At 42.1% G+C, this 18,412-nt stretch overlaps 1 protein-coding gene across 2 annotated transcripts in view; it reads right to left on the bottom strand.

Moving 5' to 3' along the window:
- Tesk2 (testis associated actin remodelling kinase 2) overlaps nucleotides 1–18,412 on the bottom strand; it is a 101,891-nt gene that overhangs the window by 37,218 nt on the left and 46,261 nt on the right. For both annotated transcript variants that reach the window (XM_006986560.4, XM_076564830.1), the window contains exon 3: nucleotides 15,368–15,489. In XM_006986560.4, coding sequence (XP_006986622.1) covers nucleotides 15,368–15,489 — 122 coding nt within the window. The remainder of the gene's footprint in view (nucleotides 1–15,367; nucleotides 15,490–18,412) is intronic.

Below are 18,412 nucleotides of genomic sequence, written 5' to 3'. Positions count from 1 at the left end.
TGTGCCACACCGCTTTGCTTTTCTACCTGACCTTTCCTGCCTCATTCCTTACACAGATGACTACCACTGCCACATTCAAAATGGCGTCGTAGGGCTGGGATCACAGTTTGGTTGGTAGAATACTTGCCTAACATACACATAAACTGTGTTTGAGATACAGATATGCCTATAATGCCAGCATCCAAGAGGTAAAGGCAAGAGGATCTGGGTTCAAGGTCATCCTTTCGTACACAGCAACTTAAAGGCCAGCCTGTGCTATGAGACCCTGTCTCAAACCAAACAACAAAACAGTCAAAACAAGTTCATTTCCACATTAAAGCTTGAGAGGCAAACGAGGTACGGCAGCGCGCACCTGCAGTTCCGGCACTCGGCTGAGGCCGTAGGGCTTAAGTCTGAGGTCAGTGTGAGCTACTCGGTGAGACCAGTCTCAAAAAGGAGGCACTAACTCAGTGAGACCAGTCTCAAAAAGGAGGAGGCACTAACTGGGTGAGACCAGTCTCAAAAAGGAGGAAGCACTAACTCGTGAGACCTGTCTCAAAAAGGAGGCACTAAGCCGGGCGGTGGTGGCCCACACCTTTAATCCCAGCATTCGGGAGACAGAGGCAGGAGGATCTCTGTGAGTTCGAGGCCAGCCTGGTCTACAGAGTGAGATCCAGGACAGGCAGGCACCAAAGCTACACAGAGAAACCCTGTCTCGAAAAACCAAAATAAATAAATAAATAAATAAATATTACACTTCTTCCTGATTCATTCTTCCCCTCCTTCCCCCATTTCTCTTTGCTTTAGGGTTTGTTTGTTGTTTGAGAAAAGGTCTTATGTAGCCCAGAGTGGCCTTGAACATACAGTATAGCTGAGGGTGACCTTGAACTCATGCTCCTTCTGTGCCACCACACCTAGCTTCCCAATGACTTCCCACTCCCACCTCAATCTTTTTTTTTAAAAGATTTATTTATTTATTATGAAAAATTGTTCTGTCTATACATATCCCCACAGGCCAGAAGAGGGCACCAGATCTCATTACAGATGGTTGTGAGCCACCATGTGGTTGCTGGGAATTGAACTCAGGACATTTGGAAGAGCAAGCAGTGCTCTTAACCTCTGAGCCATCTCTCCAGCCCCTCCCACCTCAATCTTGCCAGCTAGCATCACTTATTTCACTCAGGATGGAAGTGTGTTCTTTTCTTTAAGACAGTCTCACTATGTAGCCTGGCTGTCCTGGTTCTCACTATGTAGACCAGGCTGGCCTTGAACTCACAGAGATCCACCTACCTCTGCCTTCTAAGTGCTGGGATTAAAGGCGTACACCATTCCTGGCTTTGGGAGTGTGTTCTTAGGTAAGTGCTTAAAAATTTAGTGATGGCTCAATTTCCCTATTTTTAGTTTTACATTATATATTGACTAATATTGAGAAGAGAATTGGTATTTTATATTTATTTTTGGGGTGTGTGTGTGTATACACAGGTACACTAACTATTCTATGTATGCACAGACAGAGATCAGAGGTCAAAATAAGGTCTCCTATCAATCTCCACCTTATTTCTTTTGAAAGAGTTTTTATTGGGGCTGGGGAAATGGCCCAGTGGTTAAGACCAGTGGTTGCTCTTCTAGAGGATCCAGATTCAGTACCCAGCATCACAATCTTCTATAACTACAGTTATAAGGAATCCAACACCCTCTTCTGCCCTCTGTGGACACTGCATACATGTGATAATTTATATATAAGCCGGCAAAACATACTCATACTCATGAAATAAAAATAATTTTTTTTTTGTTTTTTGATACAGGGTTAAAAATAAATTTTTAAGAAAATAAATAAAAGGCTAGAGTTATAAATAACTGGGCTCAGAAGGGTTTTTTGTTGTTGTTGTTTTTTCTTTTTTTTTTTGAGCTGAGGATCGAACCCAGGGCCTTATGCTTGCTGGGCAAGGGCTCTACGACTGAGCCAAATCCCCAGCCCTGGGCTCAGAAGTTAAGAGCACTTGCTGCTCTTCCAAAGGACCTGGGTTCAAGTCCCCACACCCACATAGTGACTCACAGCCATCTGTAACTCCAATCCCAGGGATCCAATGCCCTCTTCTGGACACACACACACACACACACACACACACACACACACACACACACACACCGTGCACACAGGTAAAACACCCATACACATAAAATAAAACTAAAAATAAAGAGCTGGAGAATTGGCTCAGTAGTTAAGAGCACTTGTTACTCTTGCAGAGGGCCTGGGTTTTGTTCCCAGCACCCATATAGTGGCTCACAACCATCTGTAACTCAAGTTCAGGGAGGTCTAACACCTTATTTATGACTTCTGGGGAAACCAGGCATGCGTGTGGTACACATACATACACACATGCTGGCAAAACACATATACATATAAAATAAATAAAAAATAAAATAAAAATTAAAACAAATAATCCAAAGATATAGGGATGAACAAAACCCAGCCCCTTTCCTTACTGAGCTTCTGGTTACTGGAAGCTTTACAGGACCTGATTACAGTCCAAATTCCTCAACGTGTTACTCAAAGGTCTGAAAGAGCTGGGCATGGTGGCACGCACCTACAACCTCAGCCCTTGGGAGGTGGACTCAGAGGACAACAGTTCAAGGTTATTCTCAGGTCCACTGAAAGTTTAAGGCCAGCCTTGACAATGTGAGATTCTGTCTCCAGAGACCAAAAACCAGAACCTAGTAAACAAACAAAAAAGTACAAAAGGTCTGAATGTTCTGGCTCAGCTTCTTATCTCCTATCACATCCACCCGCATTCTCTTTATTGTAGTTATATAACCTGCCACTCCTACACATGTTCAGAGTTCTCAAACTTTTACACTGTTCTTGAGTAAGTATTTCTGAAACCTGTTTTTCAGAAATTCTACCAATCCTTAAAAACTCAGTTAAGAACTAAGAACATCTACAAACAAACCAGGAGTGGTGGCACATCCAGTTAGGATGTGGATGCAGGAGGATCTCTTTGAGTGGTGTGCTAGAACGTGGCCACATATTATATCATTAAATTCCGTGAATTGGTTGAACCTTGGGGCACCAGCCTGAAATCTCAGCTACTCGGAAAGCTGAGGCAAGAGGACTGTAAATTCAATGAACAGTTATTTGAAGGCCATCCTAGACAACTTACTGAGATTGGGTCTCAAAATAAAAATAAGAGAGAAATGTTGGGGCTTTAGAGATACTCAGCACTTAAGAGCATGAGCTGCTTCTCCAAAGGTTCCAGGGTTCATTTCCCAACCCCATAGGACTGTCCATAACTCTAATCCCAGGGGCTCTGAGGCCGCTCTCTGGACTCTATGGGCACTGTATGCACACGATGCACAGATATACATTTAAGTAAAACACCCATACACAGTAAATCTCTTTTAAAAAGAGGGCTGGGGGATGCAGACTCGTGTGCAAGGTCCTAGTTTCAATCCCCAGTGCTCCCCTCCACACACATAATCTAAACTGCCTTTCCAAGCTGGGTATTATATCTATTCAGAGATGTAATTCCAACTATTTTTTTTTAAATCTTTCCCATCAAAGTTACCCTTTCTCTTCTCTACACACACACACACACACACACACACACACACACACGCACACACGCACGCACGCACGCACGCACGCACGCACGCACGCACGCACGCACGCACGCACACGCGTCTGTTCTGGAGCCTCTAATGAAGAGCTTGCAGGCTCTGCCTTCTACTTCATGTTTTATATATACCTAGCTCTTTTTACTATGTCACAAGGTTCTCCAGGTCAGGGATCCTGTCAGTGGACAAGAATGTCCACTTCTTCATCAGGCTGCTTCACTTTTCCTTCTGCTGTGGACATTTCCAGTTTCCACCACACCTGGTCATCACCATGGTACATGGACAGATTGTGCCATACCTATGCCTATCCCAGAACAACTAGCACCACCCTCTAAGCTTTCTCCATCCATCAGCAGATGCAAAGACCCAGGGGAGGAATATGAGGTTTTGTCCTAGTAGAAAAGGAGTACCCAACCTCACCACACCAGGACAGGAATAAGAAACACACCTTTAAGGCTAGGAGATCTTGTTCGCTACAGTCATTAACCCAACCTAGACCAGTAGCCTGGTTCATTGTTAGTGTTCAGTAAATAATTACCAAATTTAATTAAAATTTAAAATTCTTATTCCAAGACAAGACCTTTCCTAGGCCCTATAAGCCTCCAGCAGGGGAAGGGACCAAGATCATCTGTTAGAGCTATTGCAGGAAAATTAAAACGTTTATGTAAAAATTAATTTTTACAGACAGAAATTTAGCCGGGGGGTGGTGGTGGTGGTGGTGGTGGTGGTGGTGGTGGTGGTGCACACCTTTAATCCCAGCACTCGGGAGGCCGAAGCAGGCGGATCTTTGTGAGTTCAAGGCCAGCCTTGTCTACAAAGTGAGTTCCAGGAAAGGTGCAAAATCACAGAAAAACCCTGTCTCGAAAAACCAAAAAAAAAAAAAGAAGAGAGAGAGAGAAATTTAACTTTAATAGTATTTTAACAATTATTTTATGTGTAAGTGTGTGTGCCTATGTGTTATATGTGTGCACCATATGTATGCAGGAGCCTGTAGAGGTCAAAAGCAGGTGTTGAATCCCTGGAACTGGAATTAGAGACAACTGTGAACTTCCATGTGAGCACACCAAAGTCAGGTCTTCTACAGGAGCAGCAAGCACTCTTAACCACTGAGTCACCTCTCCAGCCCAAGCTTTACTAATATTTAATCATGAATTAATAGTAGCACAGGGGAATATGTTCAAAAATGTTTTCCTAATGAGATACTGTGGTAGATGACTAATAGCCCCCAAGAGATATCCAAGCTCTAATCCCCAGAAACTATAAATGCTGTAAAGCAAGGGGAATGAATGTTACAGAGAGAATTAAAACTGCATGCCAAGCTTGGTGGTGCTTGCCTATAATCTCATTATGCAAAAGGCAAAAGCAGCAAGATCATGACATTCAAGACCAACCTGGGCTAAACATCAAGAAACTTTTTTCTCCAAGGAAAAAAAGTTGAAATTTGGGGGTGGTTAACATTCCTACTCAATTTACTTTAAAACAAGAAATGGGCTAGGAATATGATCTCAACAGTAGAGTTAGTTCTAGGTTCAATACCCAGTAGAAAGAAACAGGTGGAGGAGATGAGGAGGGTTGCCCTAAATTAACGAGGTGAGTCCTTCTAAATACAGTTCTCAGAGAAGGAAAATACAAACACAAGAATCATTATCACAATGATATAATGTAGAGGGGGGAATATGATCAAAATATATTATATACATGTATGAAATTGTCAATTTTCATACAGGACTAAATAATGCTATTTTTAAGAGCAAAAAGAGAATGGTACAACATGAAAAGGATCTCTCAAGTCTCAAAGAAACTATGACTCTAGACCTATAAAAAGGCAGTAATATCCTTGGGTAAAGCTTTACCACACAGTTCAGATGTGCTCTGGATAGATCACATCACGGAAAACTGGTTATGCAAGGTCCTAGATATGAGTATTCATGAGGAAAACCGGCAGAGCCTCACACAGGTGATACTCAGCAGAGGTGGCTCAGTCTAGCTTCTTTCCTGTTCATCACCATGGGGGTGGGTGGTGTGTGCAAAGACTGACCTCAAATTCACAAACTTCCTCCCTTCACATCTCAAATACTGGGATTACAGATGTCTGCCACTACCCTCAACCCTCTCTGTCCAGGATTTGCCTATATGTACAAGTATGTGTGGGTATATTTGTGTATATATGAGCACATATGTGTTTGGGTGCCATTGTATAAAAGTGTACATGGAGGCCAGAAGATAACCTCAGGTGTCAGCCACAGAAAAGCTATCCATTCCTTTGAGACAAAGTCTCTCACTAGAAGACAATGCCTCAAAAAATAAATGAACAAATAAGTAAATAAAATAATACCATAAAAACACAGGCACCAAAATAGGAAACTATACAGAAAAAGAAAACTTCAATCTAGCCTGTATGTATCATGTAAGTTTTTTGTGGTGCTGGCGATCAAACCACTGAGCTATTTAGTAGTACCCCCAGAACTATTATTTTTTTCATTGACAGAGCCAGACAAAGGGAATGAAAGAGCTACAGAAACAGACTTGATGGACCTTTCCTCAAGGAATTCAGACAGGAACAATGCTGATACAGAACATTTGTTGTTGAGCACTTAAGGATATGTCAAACACAAACAAAGGATCGGGGTCCATGCCTGTTTCTCTAGTATTCAGGGCGTGGAGGAAGGAGGGTTTTCAACTTTGTGGTGGTTTGAAAGAAAATGGCCTCCAAAGGAAGTGGCACTATTAGGAGGTGTGACCTTATGGAGTAAGTGTGGTCTTGTTGGAGGAAGTATGTCATTGTGGAGGTGAGCTTTGAGGTCTCATATATGCTCAATCCACATCCAGTGCCTCAGACCACTTCCTGTTGCCTGCAAGAAATAGGAATTTCAGGGCTGGAGAGATGGCTCAGAGGTTAAGAGCACTGGCTGCTCTTCCAGAGGTCCTGAGTTCAATTCCCAGCAACCACATGGTGGCTCACAACCATCTGTAATGAGATCTGGTGCCCTCTTCTGGCCTGAAGGGATACATGCAAGCAGAACACTGTATACATAATAAATAAATAAATCTTAAAAAAAAAAAAAAATAGAACTTTCAGCTACTTCTCCAGCACCATGTCTGCCTGCATGCTGCCATGCCCCACCATGATGATAACGGACTGAACCTCTGAACTATTAGTGAGCTGCCTCATTAAATGCTCTCCTTTATAAGAGCTGCTGTGGTCATGGTGTCTCTTCACAGCAGTAGGAACCCTAACTAAGACAGAAGTTGGAACCAGGGACTGGGGTATTACTGTGATAGTCCAGACCATGTTTTTGATTGGAGAAATATGGACTTTGGAAGTTCGAGTTAGGAAAGCAGTGGAATGCTTTAAGCACTGCTTAATTGGTCATACTAGTAGGAACATGGGAAACAGTGGTGCAAAGAGTGATTTGAACTGAGGGGGGGGCGCTGGCTCGAGATTTCAGAGGAGAATATTAATATGTGGCCTAGAGACCAGTCTTGTGATATTTTGGTGAAGAATGTGGCTGTTTTTTTGCCCTCACCCAAAAAGTCTGCCTGAAGCTAAAGTGAAGAGTTTTGGATTAAAGAGGAAATCTCAAAACAGCCTAGTAGAGTACTCTGTCATGTGGTTATTAGTGGTAACTCTGACAAAGATTTATAATGAAGAAGAGCAAGCTGAGCCAATAAAAATACAAAATGTAGGTGGCATATGCCTTTAATCCCAGCACTCCGGAGGCAGAGGCAGGTGGAATCTCTGTGAGTTCAAGGCCAGCCTGGTCTACAAATTGAGTTCCAGGAAGCCAGAGCTATTAAATAGAGAAAACTTGTCTCAAAAAAAAAAAAAAAAAAAAAAAAAAAAAAAGTACAGATTGAGAAATGGGACACCAGAAAGTAGACCAGAGCTAATAAATCCTGTGTTCAAGGAGATAAACAGATGAAGAAATGGGATAGGGGGAGTGGTAACCTCTAGGCAAGATTCCACCCAGCTAAGTTTCCAACTTGTGAAAAGGAACTAAAGAACAGCTTAGAGCTGAGTGTAGTGGTGCACATCTTTAATCCCAGTGCTCAGAAGGCAGAGGCTGGTGGATCTCTGAGTTTGAGGCCAGCCTAGTCTAACTATCAAAAACAAGAAAGTTGGTGAAGATGTAATTGAATGATAGGGCCATGTTCCAACCCCAATAAGCAGCAGAACTTCGCAGCTTTGGCCATATGGTTCTAAAGTTAAGGATAGAAGAAAGGGGCTATGGAATTTGGCCCCACAACTAAGGAAAGCCACTGAGGCCAGGCATGTGTCAAGGGTGTCCCTGAATGAAGGCCTAGAGAGGCCATTGTGTGAAGCTATGAAGTCGAAGCTTGGATTGCCTTGGAGATCCCAAGATGTTAAAGATGCCAGAGCCTTAGGATACCTTCCAAGGAAAGCTGCTAACGGGGAGTGGAACCAGTCCAAGAGAAAAAAGTGTGTTGCAGTCAACAAAGCTGAAAGGAGTTGGAGATCTGAAGAATGCTTTGACATCAAACACAGAGATGCAGAGTTTGGAGTTTGCTCAACTGTTTTGCAGTCTTGCTTTGGTCCAGTATTTCCTCACTACGCTCCCTTCCCTATGTTTTGGAATGGTAATGTATAACCTGTGTCACTATATGTTGGAAGTATGTGATCTGTTTTTTTATTTTGATTTTACAGGGGATTAGAGTTAAGAGACTGCATGAATCTCAGAGACTTTGAATTTTAGACTTTTAAGTAAGTTTGAGACTGTTACAGACTATAGGGACATTTGAAATTAGACTGAATGCATTTTTGCATTATGATATGGCTACAAGCCTTTGGGGGCCAGGGAGTGGAATGTGGTAGTTTGAAAGAAAATGGACCCCAAAGAGAGTAGCACTATTAGGAGGTGTGGCCTTGTTGGAATAGGTATGGTCTTGTTGGAGAAGTGTGTCACCATGGAGGTCTCCTATATGATCAAGCCATGCTCAGTCAGACATTCTATTTCTGGTTGCCTGCATATCGACCTTTCCAGCACCACGTCTGCCTGCATGTTGCCATGTCCCACCATGATGATAATGGACTGAACCTCTGAACTGTAAGCCACCCCAATTAAATGTTTTCTCTGTAAGAGTTGCCATGGTCATGGTGTCTCTTCACAGCAATAAAAACCCTAAGACAAACTTCAAGCCCAGCATAGGCTACATAGCAAGACCCTGACTCAAAAAAGGAGGTGTCAAACACAAATTTCATATAGATTACTTCATTTAACTCTTAAAAAAAACATTGGTAGGGCTGGAGAGATGGCTCAGAGGTTCAGAGGTCCTGAATTCAATTCCCAGCAACCACATGGTGGCTCACAACCATTTGTAATGAGATCTGGCGCCCTCTTCCTGCAGGCATACATGTAGGCAGAACACTGTATACATAATAAATAAATAAATCTTAAAAAAAAAAAATGGTAGTAGGCACTAAATGTTATTATTTCCATTTCCATTTTACAGGCAAGGAAACTGAAAACAGATTAGGTGTCTTGCACAAAGGCACACAACTAGTAAATGGCAGAGTTGTTTGTTGGGTACATTTTGGGGGGTTAGTTTTTGTTTTATTGTTTGTACATATATATATATTAGGCACAATTTTTCAGGGGGATAAAAGGAATTGAATTACATAAACAAACATAGTCACTTCTTCAAGTAATTCACAGGCTAGAATAATAATGCCAAACATTCTGGCCAGTTTAGGACATAGCCTAGGCTAGCCTTGAACCACTATGTGGCTGAGAAAGATCCTGAACACCTAATCCTATCTCCACTGCCTGCTAGCTGATCCACTCTACCATATACCTGGTTTATGCTATGTTGGGGAATCTGCATATGGAAACCCATACCACAGCCATCTGCATGCTAGACAAGTGTAGTACCAACTAAGCTATACCCACAGCCTACCTCAAATTCTTTTTTTAAATATTTATTTATTATGTAAACAGTATTCTGTATTTGCCCAGAAGAGGGCACCAGATGTCATTACAGGTGGTTGTGAGCCACCATGTAGGTGCTGGGAATTGAACTCAGGACCTGAGGAAGAACAATCAATGCTCTTAACTGCTGAGCCATCTCTCCAGCCCCTCTTTTTTGTTCTTAACTTACATTTGTTTAATGATGGGAGGGGGCACGTAGAAGTCAGAGGACAATTACTGAGCGTCTGTTCTCTGCTTCTACAATGTATGTGTGTTCCACAGATAGAACTCAGGTCAGTAGGTTTGGCAGCAAGCACCTTTATCCACTGAGACATCCTGTCAGCCTTCTTCCTCAAATTCTCTTTTGTAAAGTTGTGAGGTTTTGTTTTTTGGTTGTTTTCCCCCACAGTAGAAGGAGAGAACCCATTCCCAAAAGTCCTCAGTTGTCTGTCTGCCTGTCTGTCTGTCTGTCTGTCTGTCTGTCTGTCTGTCTCTCTCTCTCTCTCTCTCTCTCTCTCTCTCTCTCTCTCTCTCTCATGACCACACACATGCATGCATGCACACACACACTAGACTAGTTGGGTTTTGTCAACTTGACATAAATCTTGACTTATCTAGAAAGAGGAAAATTTTTTTCCAAGATAAGTTTTCTCTGTGTAGTTTTGGTGCCTGCCTTGGATCTCACTCTGTAGACCAGGCTGGCCTTGAACTCACAGAGATCAACCTGGCTCTGCCTCCCTAGTGCTGGGATTAAAGGTGTGTGCCACCACTGCCCGGCAAGAGGAAATTTTAATTGAGAAAAAACCTCCATAAGATTGGCCTATAGGCAAGAATGGAGATATTTTCTTGGTTAATGGTTGATGTGGGAGGACTTAACCCATTGTGGATGGTACCACCCTGGGCAGATGGTCCTGGGTGTTGTAAGAAAGCAGGCTGAGCAAGCCATGAGGAACAAGCCAGTAAACAGCAACCTCCATGGCCTCTTCTTCAGTTCCTGCTTGCAGGTTCCTGCCCTGACTTCCCTCAATGTATTGTGACATGACAATTGTAAAATGAAATAAACCCTTTCCTTCCTACAATTCTTTGGTTGTGGTGTTTCAGTACAGCAATAGAAACTCTAACACACACACACATACACACACACACACACACACACACACAATAAATAACAAAAAATATAATTAAAAAATTTTTAAAGAGCCAAAGACATAGTAGTACATACCTGAAATCCTAACACTGGAAAGGGTGAGGCAGGAGGACTGCTGAGTTCCAGGTCAGCCTGAGCTACAGGCCCAGTTACTGATAACTCTTTAGGAGCTCTCATCTCTGAAGACTCTTTCACCTAGATACTAGGATTACAATGATAAAATCGGAGCAATCTCCTTTAACCCACCCTGGAACACATGCCCAGACATGTGCACCCATGTACACACACACACACACACACACACACACACACACACACACACACACACATACACACACTCTAATACAATACATCTTCAAACCTCACCATTTAAGAGTCAGTATTTAATGTAGTATGACTTACTACTACTGATGTATTCCCAATCCTTCCTTTGACAATGAAACCAAAGTCCAGAGATTGGATAATATGCCCTAGGTAACAGTTAGCTGTGTTAAATACATTAGGGAGAAAGAATAAAGAACGGAAGATAATCAGAAAAAACATCAGATTTGTCTAAGGGATTTCTGATTCATGTCTAAAATCAATATTGAGTCATCAAAAACTCTTTAAGGAATAAACTATGGTAACTGGGGATATAACAAGAGGCTCTACATTCCATCCCCAGCACAAGAAAAGGAAGAGCGGGTAAGACTACTCAGCTATATATCAGGAAGAGTGAAAACCGAGGACAAGGAGGGAAAATAATGTTCACGCCAGATAAAAGTGAAGGTTGGAGTATAACAAAAGGAACAGATGCACGTTTTCAAGATTCAGGGTCAAGCCAAGGAACGAAGGAATACTGAAGATGCCTGGGATTTTTCAGGTTGGCTAACTGGAAAGATGGCTATTTTGATAACAACAATCCTCAAGGCACTAGCTGATACTAATCTTTCTTAGTCTTTCCCCACCCTGCCCCTCTTCCTTCTCCTCTGTGCTAGTGTTTGAACCCCAGGCAAGCATTCTGCCTCTGAGCTACACTTCAGCATCATCTATTTCTTTTCTTTTTGTTGTTGCTTTTGTCCTTTTGGTTTTTTCGAGACAGGGTTTCCCTGTGTAGCCCTAGCCATCCTGGAACTTGTTATGTAGATCAGGTTGGCCTTGAACTCCTAGAGATCCTCCTGCCTTTGCCTCCTGAGTACCGGGATTAAAGGTGTGCACCACCACCAGCCACCACTGCCACCACTTGCTGCTCTCATCTATTTCTTACAAGCATAGTTTGCTTCCTTAAAGGGACTGGGAGAAAATGGGTTCCTGCTTCCTTTGCACTCAACAATAGATAATCTGTTCCACAGCTGACCTAGGTAGTTCCAAGTACATACTTGAATAAGTGGAAATCACATTCTCCAATATAACAAATACAATTTTGTATTTATTTTGCTGCAAAGCTGAACTTGTACTCTTGATCATTCTGCCTCTATCTTGAATACAGGCATATACCACCATGCCCAGCTGCAGCTGAAGAAGCTTTGAACAAACACTAGCAGTCAGGGACTGGGGACATAATACTTCAGTGAGGTCCTACTTTCAATTAACAGCACCAAAAACAGAACAACAAAAAACTCATAGTAGATCAGTCTGAGTATGGTGAGATCATACCTGTAATTAAGAACTCAGTGGAAAGCTGGGGCAGGAGGATTGCAAATTTGAGGCTAGCCTGGCTACATATCAAGATCCTGTCTCAAAACCAGAGGTAGGGTGCAACAAGGTATAAGCGGGTAAGGGTGCTTGCAACAAACACTGATGACCTGAGATGAATCACTGCAACCCTCATGTGAAAGGAGAGTCAACTCCTGCAAGTTGTCCTGTGACCTCCACACATGTGCATGTCACATGGGCACTCACATACATATAAATCCATACACAAAGTTAATAAATGTAAAAAAACTTTTAAAAGGAAGGGATGGGATATAGATTCTTTATACCTATAGATATGCATGCATGAAACCCGGGATCTATGCCCAGTACTGCAGAAAACTGGGAATGATGACCTGAGTTCAATCTCTGGAACCCATGAAAACATCGAACAAGAAAACTGTTGCTACAAAGTTGTCCTCTGATCTCCATACATGAACATATATACACCCCAGCCCCCCCCCCCCACATACATCATATAAATACACAATAGTAGTCAAATTTAATAAAAAGAAAAGGTAAGTGGTATAGCCAGGTGGTGGTGGTGCATGTCTTTGATCCCAGCACTTGGAAGGCAGAGGCAGGAAGATATCTGAGTTTGAGGCCAGCCTGGTCTACAGAGTGAGTTCTAGGACAGCCAGGACTACACAGAGAAACCCTGTCTCAAAAAACCAAAACATAAAAATAAAAAAATTAAGTGGTAGAATGTGTATGAGGATTCCAAGAGAAATATTAAATTCCTCATAGCATGAAGAATAACAAAGAGACATGAGAACAAATGCTGGCCAGGTCCTTAGAAAGGCCATTGGGGAATGGAAATTAGCAGGATGTGGAATTGGGTTACAGATCCTGAGCACAAGACTTCCTGGCATAAACAACTCTATTCACAAGAAGCCCAAACTATCAATTCCTCCAAGCTCAACAAAGTACTTCATTGTTTATTTAACTGATAACTTAGAACAACTGCTATTAAAACCCACCAATCTAACTATACCTATATATAAAAATATACATACAAACAAAATGTATACACCCACCAACCCAATGCCTTACCCAGTCCACTCATTTTCATTTGTTTATGTATTTACCCACCCATTGCTGGGATGAGAAGTGTGTGCCACCACATCCTGCTATTCTTTTCCTTCTAAATGGAAATCTTTGTAGGGAAGATGATAAAAGGAAAAACTGTAGTAAGGAGGTTAGGGTCAAGAAAAGAAGAAAGGAAACAAAACAACTCCAATAGCTCAGCGCACCCTCTCTGCTGGGCATGCAGCAGCTCGGGCAGAGATGAACAGGTATGCCAGGGCATCAGATGCCTGCCCTCCAGTAGGTCTTCCACAGCCTTCTTTCCCATACAGACTTTCCAAATCACTAACTCAGTCATTTATTCCCTCCTTCCCTTCTTTCATAGGAAGTTTCTTTTTGTTTGTTTAATTTAATTTTGTTTTGTTTTTGAAGTCCAGGTCGTCTTAGAACTCAGAGATCCACCTGCCTCTGCCTCTGCTGGGATCAAAGGTGTGCACCACTATTCCCAGCTCAGGAAAACCTTTCTTTAGGGGCTAAAGAGATGGCTCAGTGATTAAGAAAACTGGCTGCTCTTGAAGAAAATCTGGGTTCGATTCTAAATTCATACCGTAACTCCAGTTCCACAACTTCTTCTGACTTACGCAGGCACTGGCATACATACCTGGAGGCAAAAGACTCACACTCAGCCAGATGTGGTGGTTCGTGCCTGTAATTCTAGCACTTGGATGGTACAGCATGAGGATCAGGAGTTCAAGGTCAGTTCCAGCTCTATAATGAGTTCAAGGCCAGCCGGCTCTACAGAGACCCTATCAAGTGTGGGGGAAGGGAGGAAATTTCTTACATAAGCTGTTTGTGGTGACACACACTTGTAACTCCAGGTCCTGAGGGTCAATAGGATCTTGAGGCCAGCCTGAGCACTTCTGACATTACAAGCATCTTATAAATAAATCCTACTTAAATATATATTGAATTATATTGCCTGTGCAATTTCATTTGGAAGCACACTTACCTCACTAAAATATCAAGATGATTAAAGTGAGAAATATTCAGATGTTTATTACTAAAAAGGGTGTTCAGCCTTTTAAAAAGAGACTTTATTTTTATTTCAGGTGTATAACTATTTTGTCTGTGTATATGTACTCACACCACATGTATGCCTGGTACCTACAAAGGCCAGAAGAGGGTGTTAGAGCCTCTGGAACTGGAGTTTACTAATAGCTGTGGGCTAGGAATGGAACCCCTATCCTCTGCAAGAGCAGCCAGTGCTCTTAATTGCTGAGCTACTTCCAGCCAGTAAAGTAAAATCTTTAAAAAAAATTTTTTTAATTACATTTATTTCACGAATGCATGTGTGCATGTATGTATGCGTGTGTGGAGAGGGAGAGGAAAGAGAGACAGGTACTACATCTAAAGTATGGAAAGAGGTCAGTGAAAGTCTAGCTAAAAATTGAGTCAATATTGTATTTTCTTCTTCTGCCATGTGGGACCCAGGGGCCAAACTTAGGTCATCAGGCTTGGGTCAGGCACCTTCACCCACCGAGTCATCTGGCTCCCCAAGCCTTTCAAATGTAAAAACAATTCTCAACAGCAAACTATGTCTCCTAAGTGAGTACTCATAGTTTAAGGTGGATAGTTTTATGCCATTATTTTGCTGTTATTTTTATTCCATGATTTAATTACAACTCTTCATAAAGCAATTAAGAAAATTAAATAACTACATAGAGACCAGTCTTTTATCTCTGACAAATTACTAATCACAGTAGGAAACAGTTATTCTAATGAGCTAGTATTCATGTTCTAGTGAGAGGAAAGCAACTTGACAGAAGACGTTGCCTTATTAAATCAATACTTGTTCATTACAGGAAAGTAAGTTGTAATGGGGAGAAAAAGACCTAGAGTCTAGCTAAACCCCAGCAAGATGGACTCCTCAAGACAAAGTACTACTGGAGCAAGCCTCCAATAATGCCTCTTACCGACCCTGGGGAGACGGAAAGTCCATTACCTGAGGATGTTGGGGTGGGAGAGTCGATTCATGAGCTGCATCTCCTTCAGCAGGTTCGCTCGGTTACTGCTCAGCGTGTTCATCTTGAGGGCCATCACCTGACCAGAAGCTCGGTGGCGCACCTAGGAAGTTAGAGGAAGAATGTCAAGAGTCTCCACCTGTGGAACACACCAGGATGTTTTAGTACCAGTTTAGATGAAATAAATATTGCATTCTGGATGCTGATGCAGAAATGTGAATACACGGCCAGCTTGAGCTATGTGAGATATTGTCTCAAAAAAAATTACATTTGTCTCACTCCACTAATGAAGATGAATTTATTTCATCTAAGACCAAAATTGTTCCACACTGAGCTGGTCAGAAATACAATATTAGTCATATCATTTGTTTTCTTATTATGTTTTTTCTGGGGGGGGGGAGGGAGGGGAGAGTTGGGACACAGGCCCAGGTTGGCCCTAAACTTCTCATATAACTGAGGATGGACTGAACACCTTATCCACCTGCCTCCACCTCTAGGTGGGATTACAGGCACCGGCCATCACACCCAGTAAGGATCTGATTAGGCAGAGCCCTGCTCTGTATCTCTGAATGGCCAGGAACTCACTCTGTAGCTTTCCTAACTGTAACTTCACACAACCTCCTGACTCAGCATGCAAGTGCTGGGATTATAGGCAGGAGCCACCACACCTGGATAATGAGTCCTTTTTTTAGGCTACTTCCTTAAGGTCAACATTAGTGACTTACAATACTAGAAGGAAATAGTCCATTCTGTATATTTTTATGTGTGGAGGGAGGGAAGAAATATGAGTAAGCCTTACATAACAATGAGCTATAAAACTGTCTTTATAAGACACTTTATAAGGCATGAAAATGATATACTTTCAGCTTACACTAAGCACCATAAAAAATGTATCTTTAAGGGAAAAAAACAGGGCTGGGCATGGCTCAAGGGTAGAGTATTGCACTCATCATTCACTACAGAATTTATTTCATTTTACTCATGGAAATTATTTCCTCATTTCAAAGCATATACTTCAGAGGTTTTATTTAAAAAATTGTCATACTAGACCAGGAGTGGTAGTGCACACCTTTAGTCCCAGCACTAGGGAGGCCGAGGTAGAGTTCAGTTCTAAGGTTCTGTTAGGTGGCTCACAACCATCAGGGGCATCTGATGTCTCTGGCCTCCATGAGCACCTGCACTCACATGTACATACCCATACACAGACACAGATGCACATAAGTTAAAACAAAATCTTAAAAAAAGAATAAATTAATTCTGGGCCAATGTGGTGGCTCAGTGGGTAAAGATGCTTTATGCCAAAGTTGATGACCCACACAGAGGAAGGAAAGCACATGTTCCCACAAGTTGTACGCACACACACACACACACACACACACACACACACACACACACTCAATAAATGTAAATTTTTAATTTTAATTTCAGAACTGGTGCAGCAGGAACTTGCAATGCAAACCTATTGTCGTTCTGTGAACTTCAGGAGTATTATTTTACATCTCCTTTAGTCTTCACCCTCTAAAGGCTCAATGGAATAACAATAACTGCTTCACTTATCCGTTAATATAGGACACAGCACAGCTTATCTTGTACTTAAAGCAATGGTGGTTCGCAGTGGTCACAGCAGAAGAGAAGAGCTGGAAAGCTACAGAAGCCATAGTCAACAAACGGAGGCAAAATGCTGGCAGACTTTGCCCTCATCTAGATCCTCCTAGAGATTTGGAAGGCAGCTCTCTTCTGAGTGCATCACTGAGCCTGTTGTCACGTATCCCATGATTGATGAAAGGGAAGTGGCATCCCTTTCTAGATCCTGTGTGGATAAGTTAAAAGAGATCTTTATATACAAAGATCTCACTGGCAGTATTTTTCCAGCACTATTTGCAGAAAGCATCTGTGTTTTCGTGGGGCTTTCCATCTACTGCCACGTTCCCCTCCCACCATCTGAAAACTGTTACTCCTGAGATTTGTGCTATCATTTTGTTTGTTTGTTTTTCTTTTCTTTCTTTCTTTTTTTTTCTCTCTTTTTGGTTTTTTGAGACAGGTTTCTCTGTGTAGTTTTGGTGCCTGTCCTGAATCTCACTCTGTAGACCAGGCTGGCCTCGAACTCAGAGATCCGCCTGGCTCTGCCTCCCAAGTGCTGGGATTATAGACATATGCCACCAAGTATCATGTGTTCTTTCTACATTATATATATAATGTTCTTCTCATTAACTTGAGCAGCAAGTAGGTTAGTGATTGCTTGGGTCTGAGGGGAAAGGAGAAGTACAGGACATGGAGAGAGACTATTTAAATTAATCTAATCTCAGGGGTGGGGCTGGGAGGAGAGGAGGAAGAGGAAACTGTGGCCAGTGTGTAAAATAAATAAAATTTTTTAAATTAAAAAAATAAAAGGGAAAAAATAAATAAAAATAAAAATAAAATGTAAAATTAGATACTGGTGATGGCTACGCAACCAACAACCAAGTGAACATTGTCAACATCTTTTTTTTTTTTTTTGGAGGCATGGTTTCTTGGTGTAACAGTTTGGCTGTCCCGGAACTCACTTTGTAGACCAGGCTGGCCTCGAACTCACTGACAAGCAAATAAAGTGACAGTTAGGTGCTGCTGAGATGGCTTAGCAACTAAAGGCACTTGCCACCAAGCTGACATCTAAGTTTGTTCCTTCAGACCCTCATGGTGGAAGGAGAGCAATGGCTTTCTTGAACTGTCCTCTGACTTCCACATGTGCACCATGTATGGACAGAGTGCATACCCCAACACACACACTACTTGTTGTTATGACTACCTTGTTAGGACCACCTTGCAATCACGCCTTTGTTTCAGGGGGTCATTATGACCAACTTATGTTCTGCTCCTGAACCCTGCCTATTTTGCCAGCCAAATCGCCCATTTGGAAACCCCCTACCCCTGAGCTATAAAAACCTTGTCTTCCTCACACCCAATGTTGACCTCTGGAACCCCATCTTAGGGGGAGGCAGCCCGTGTTACACAAATAAAAAAGCCTGCTTTAATTAATTGCTTGTTTT

The sequence above is a fragment of the Peromyscus maniculatus genome, chromosome 2 (genome assembly GCF_049852395.1).
Source record: "Peromyscus maniculatus bairdii isolate BWxNUB_F1_BW_parent chromosome 2, HU_Pman_BW_mat_3.1, whole genome shotgun sequence".
Lineage (NCBI taxonomy): Eukaryota > Metazoa > Chordata > Mammalia > Rodentia > Cricetidae > Peromyscus > Peromyscus maniculatus.
This window is presented reverse-complemented; position numbering and strand designations above follow the sequence as displayed.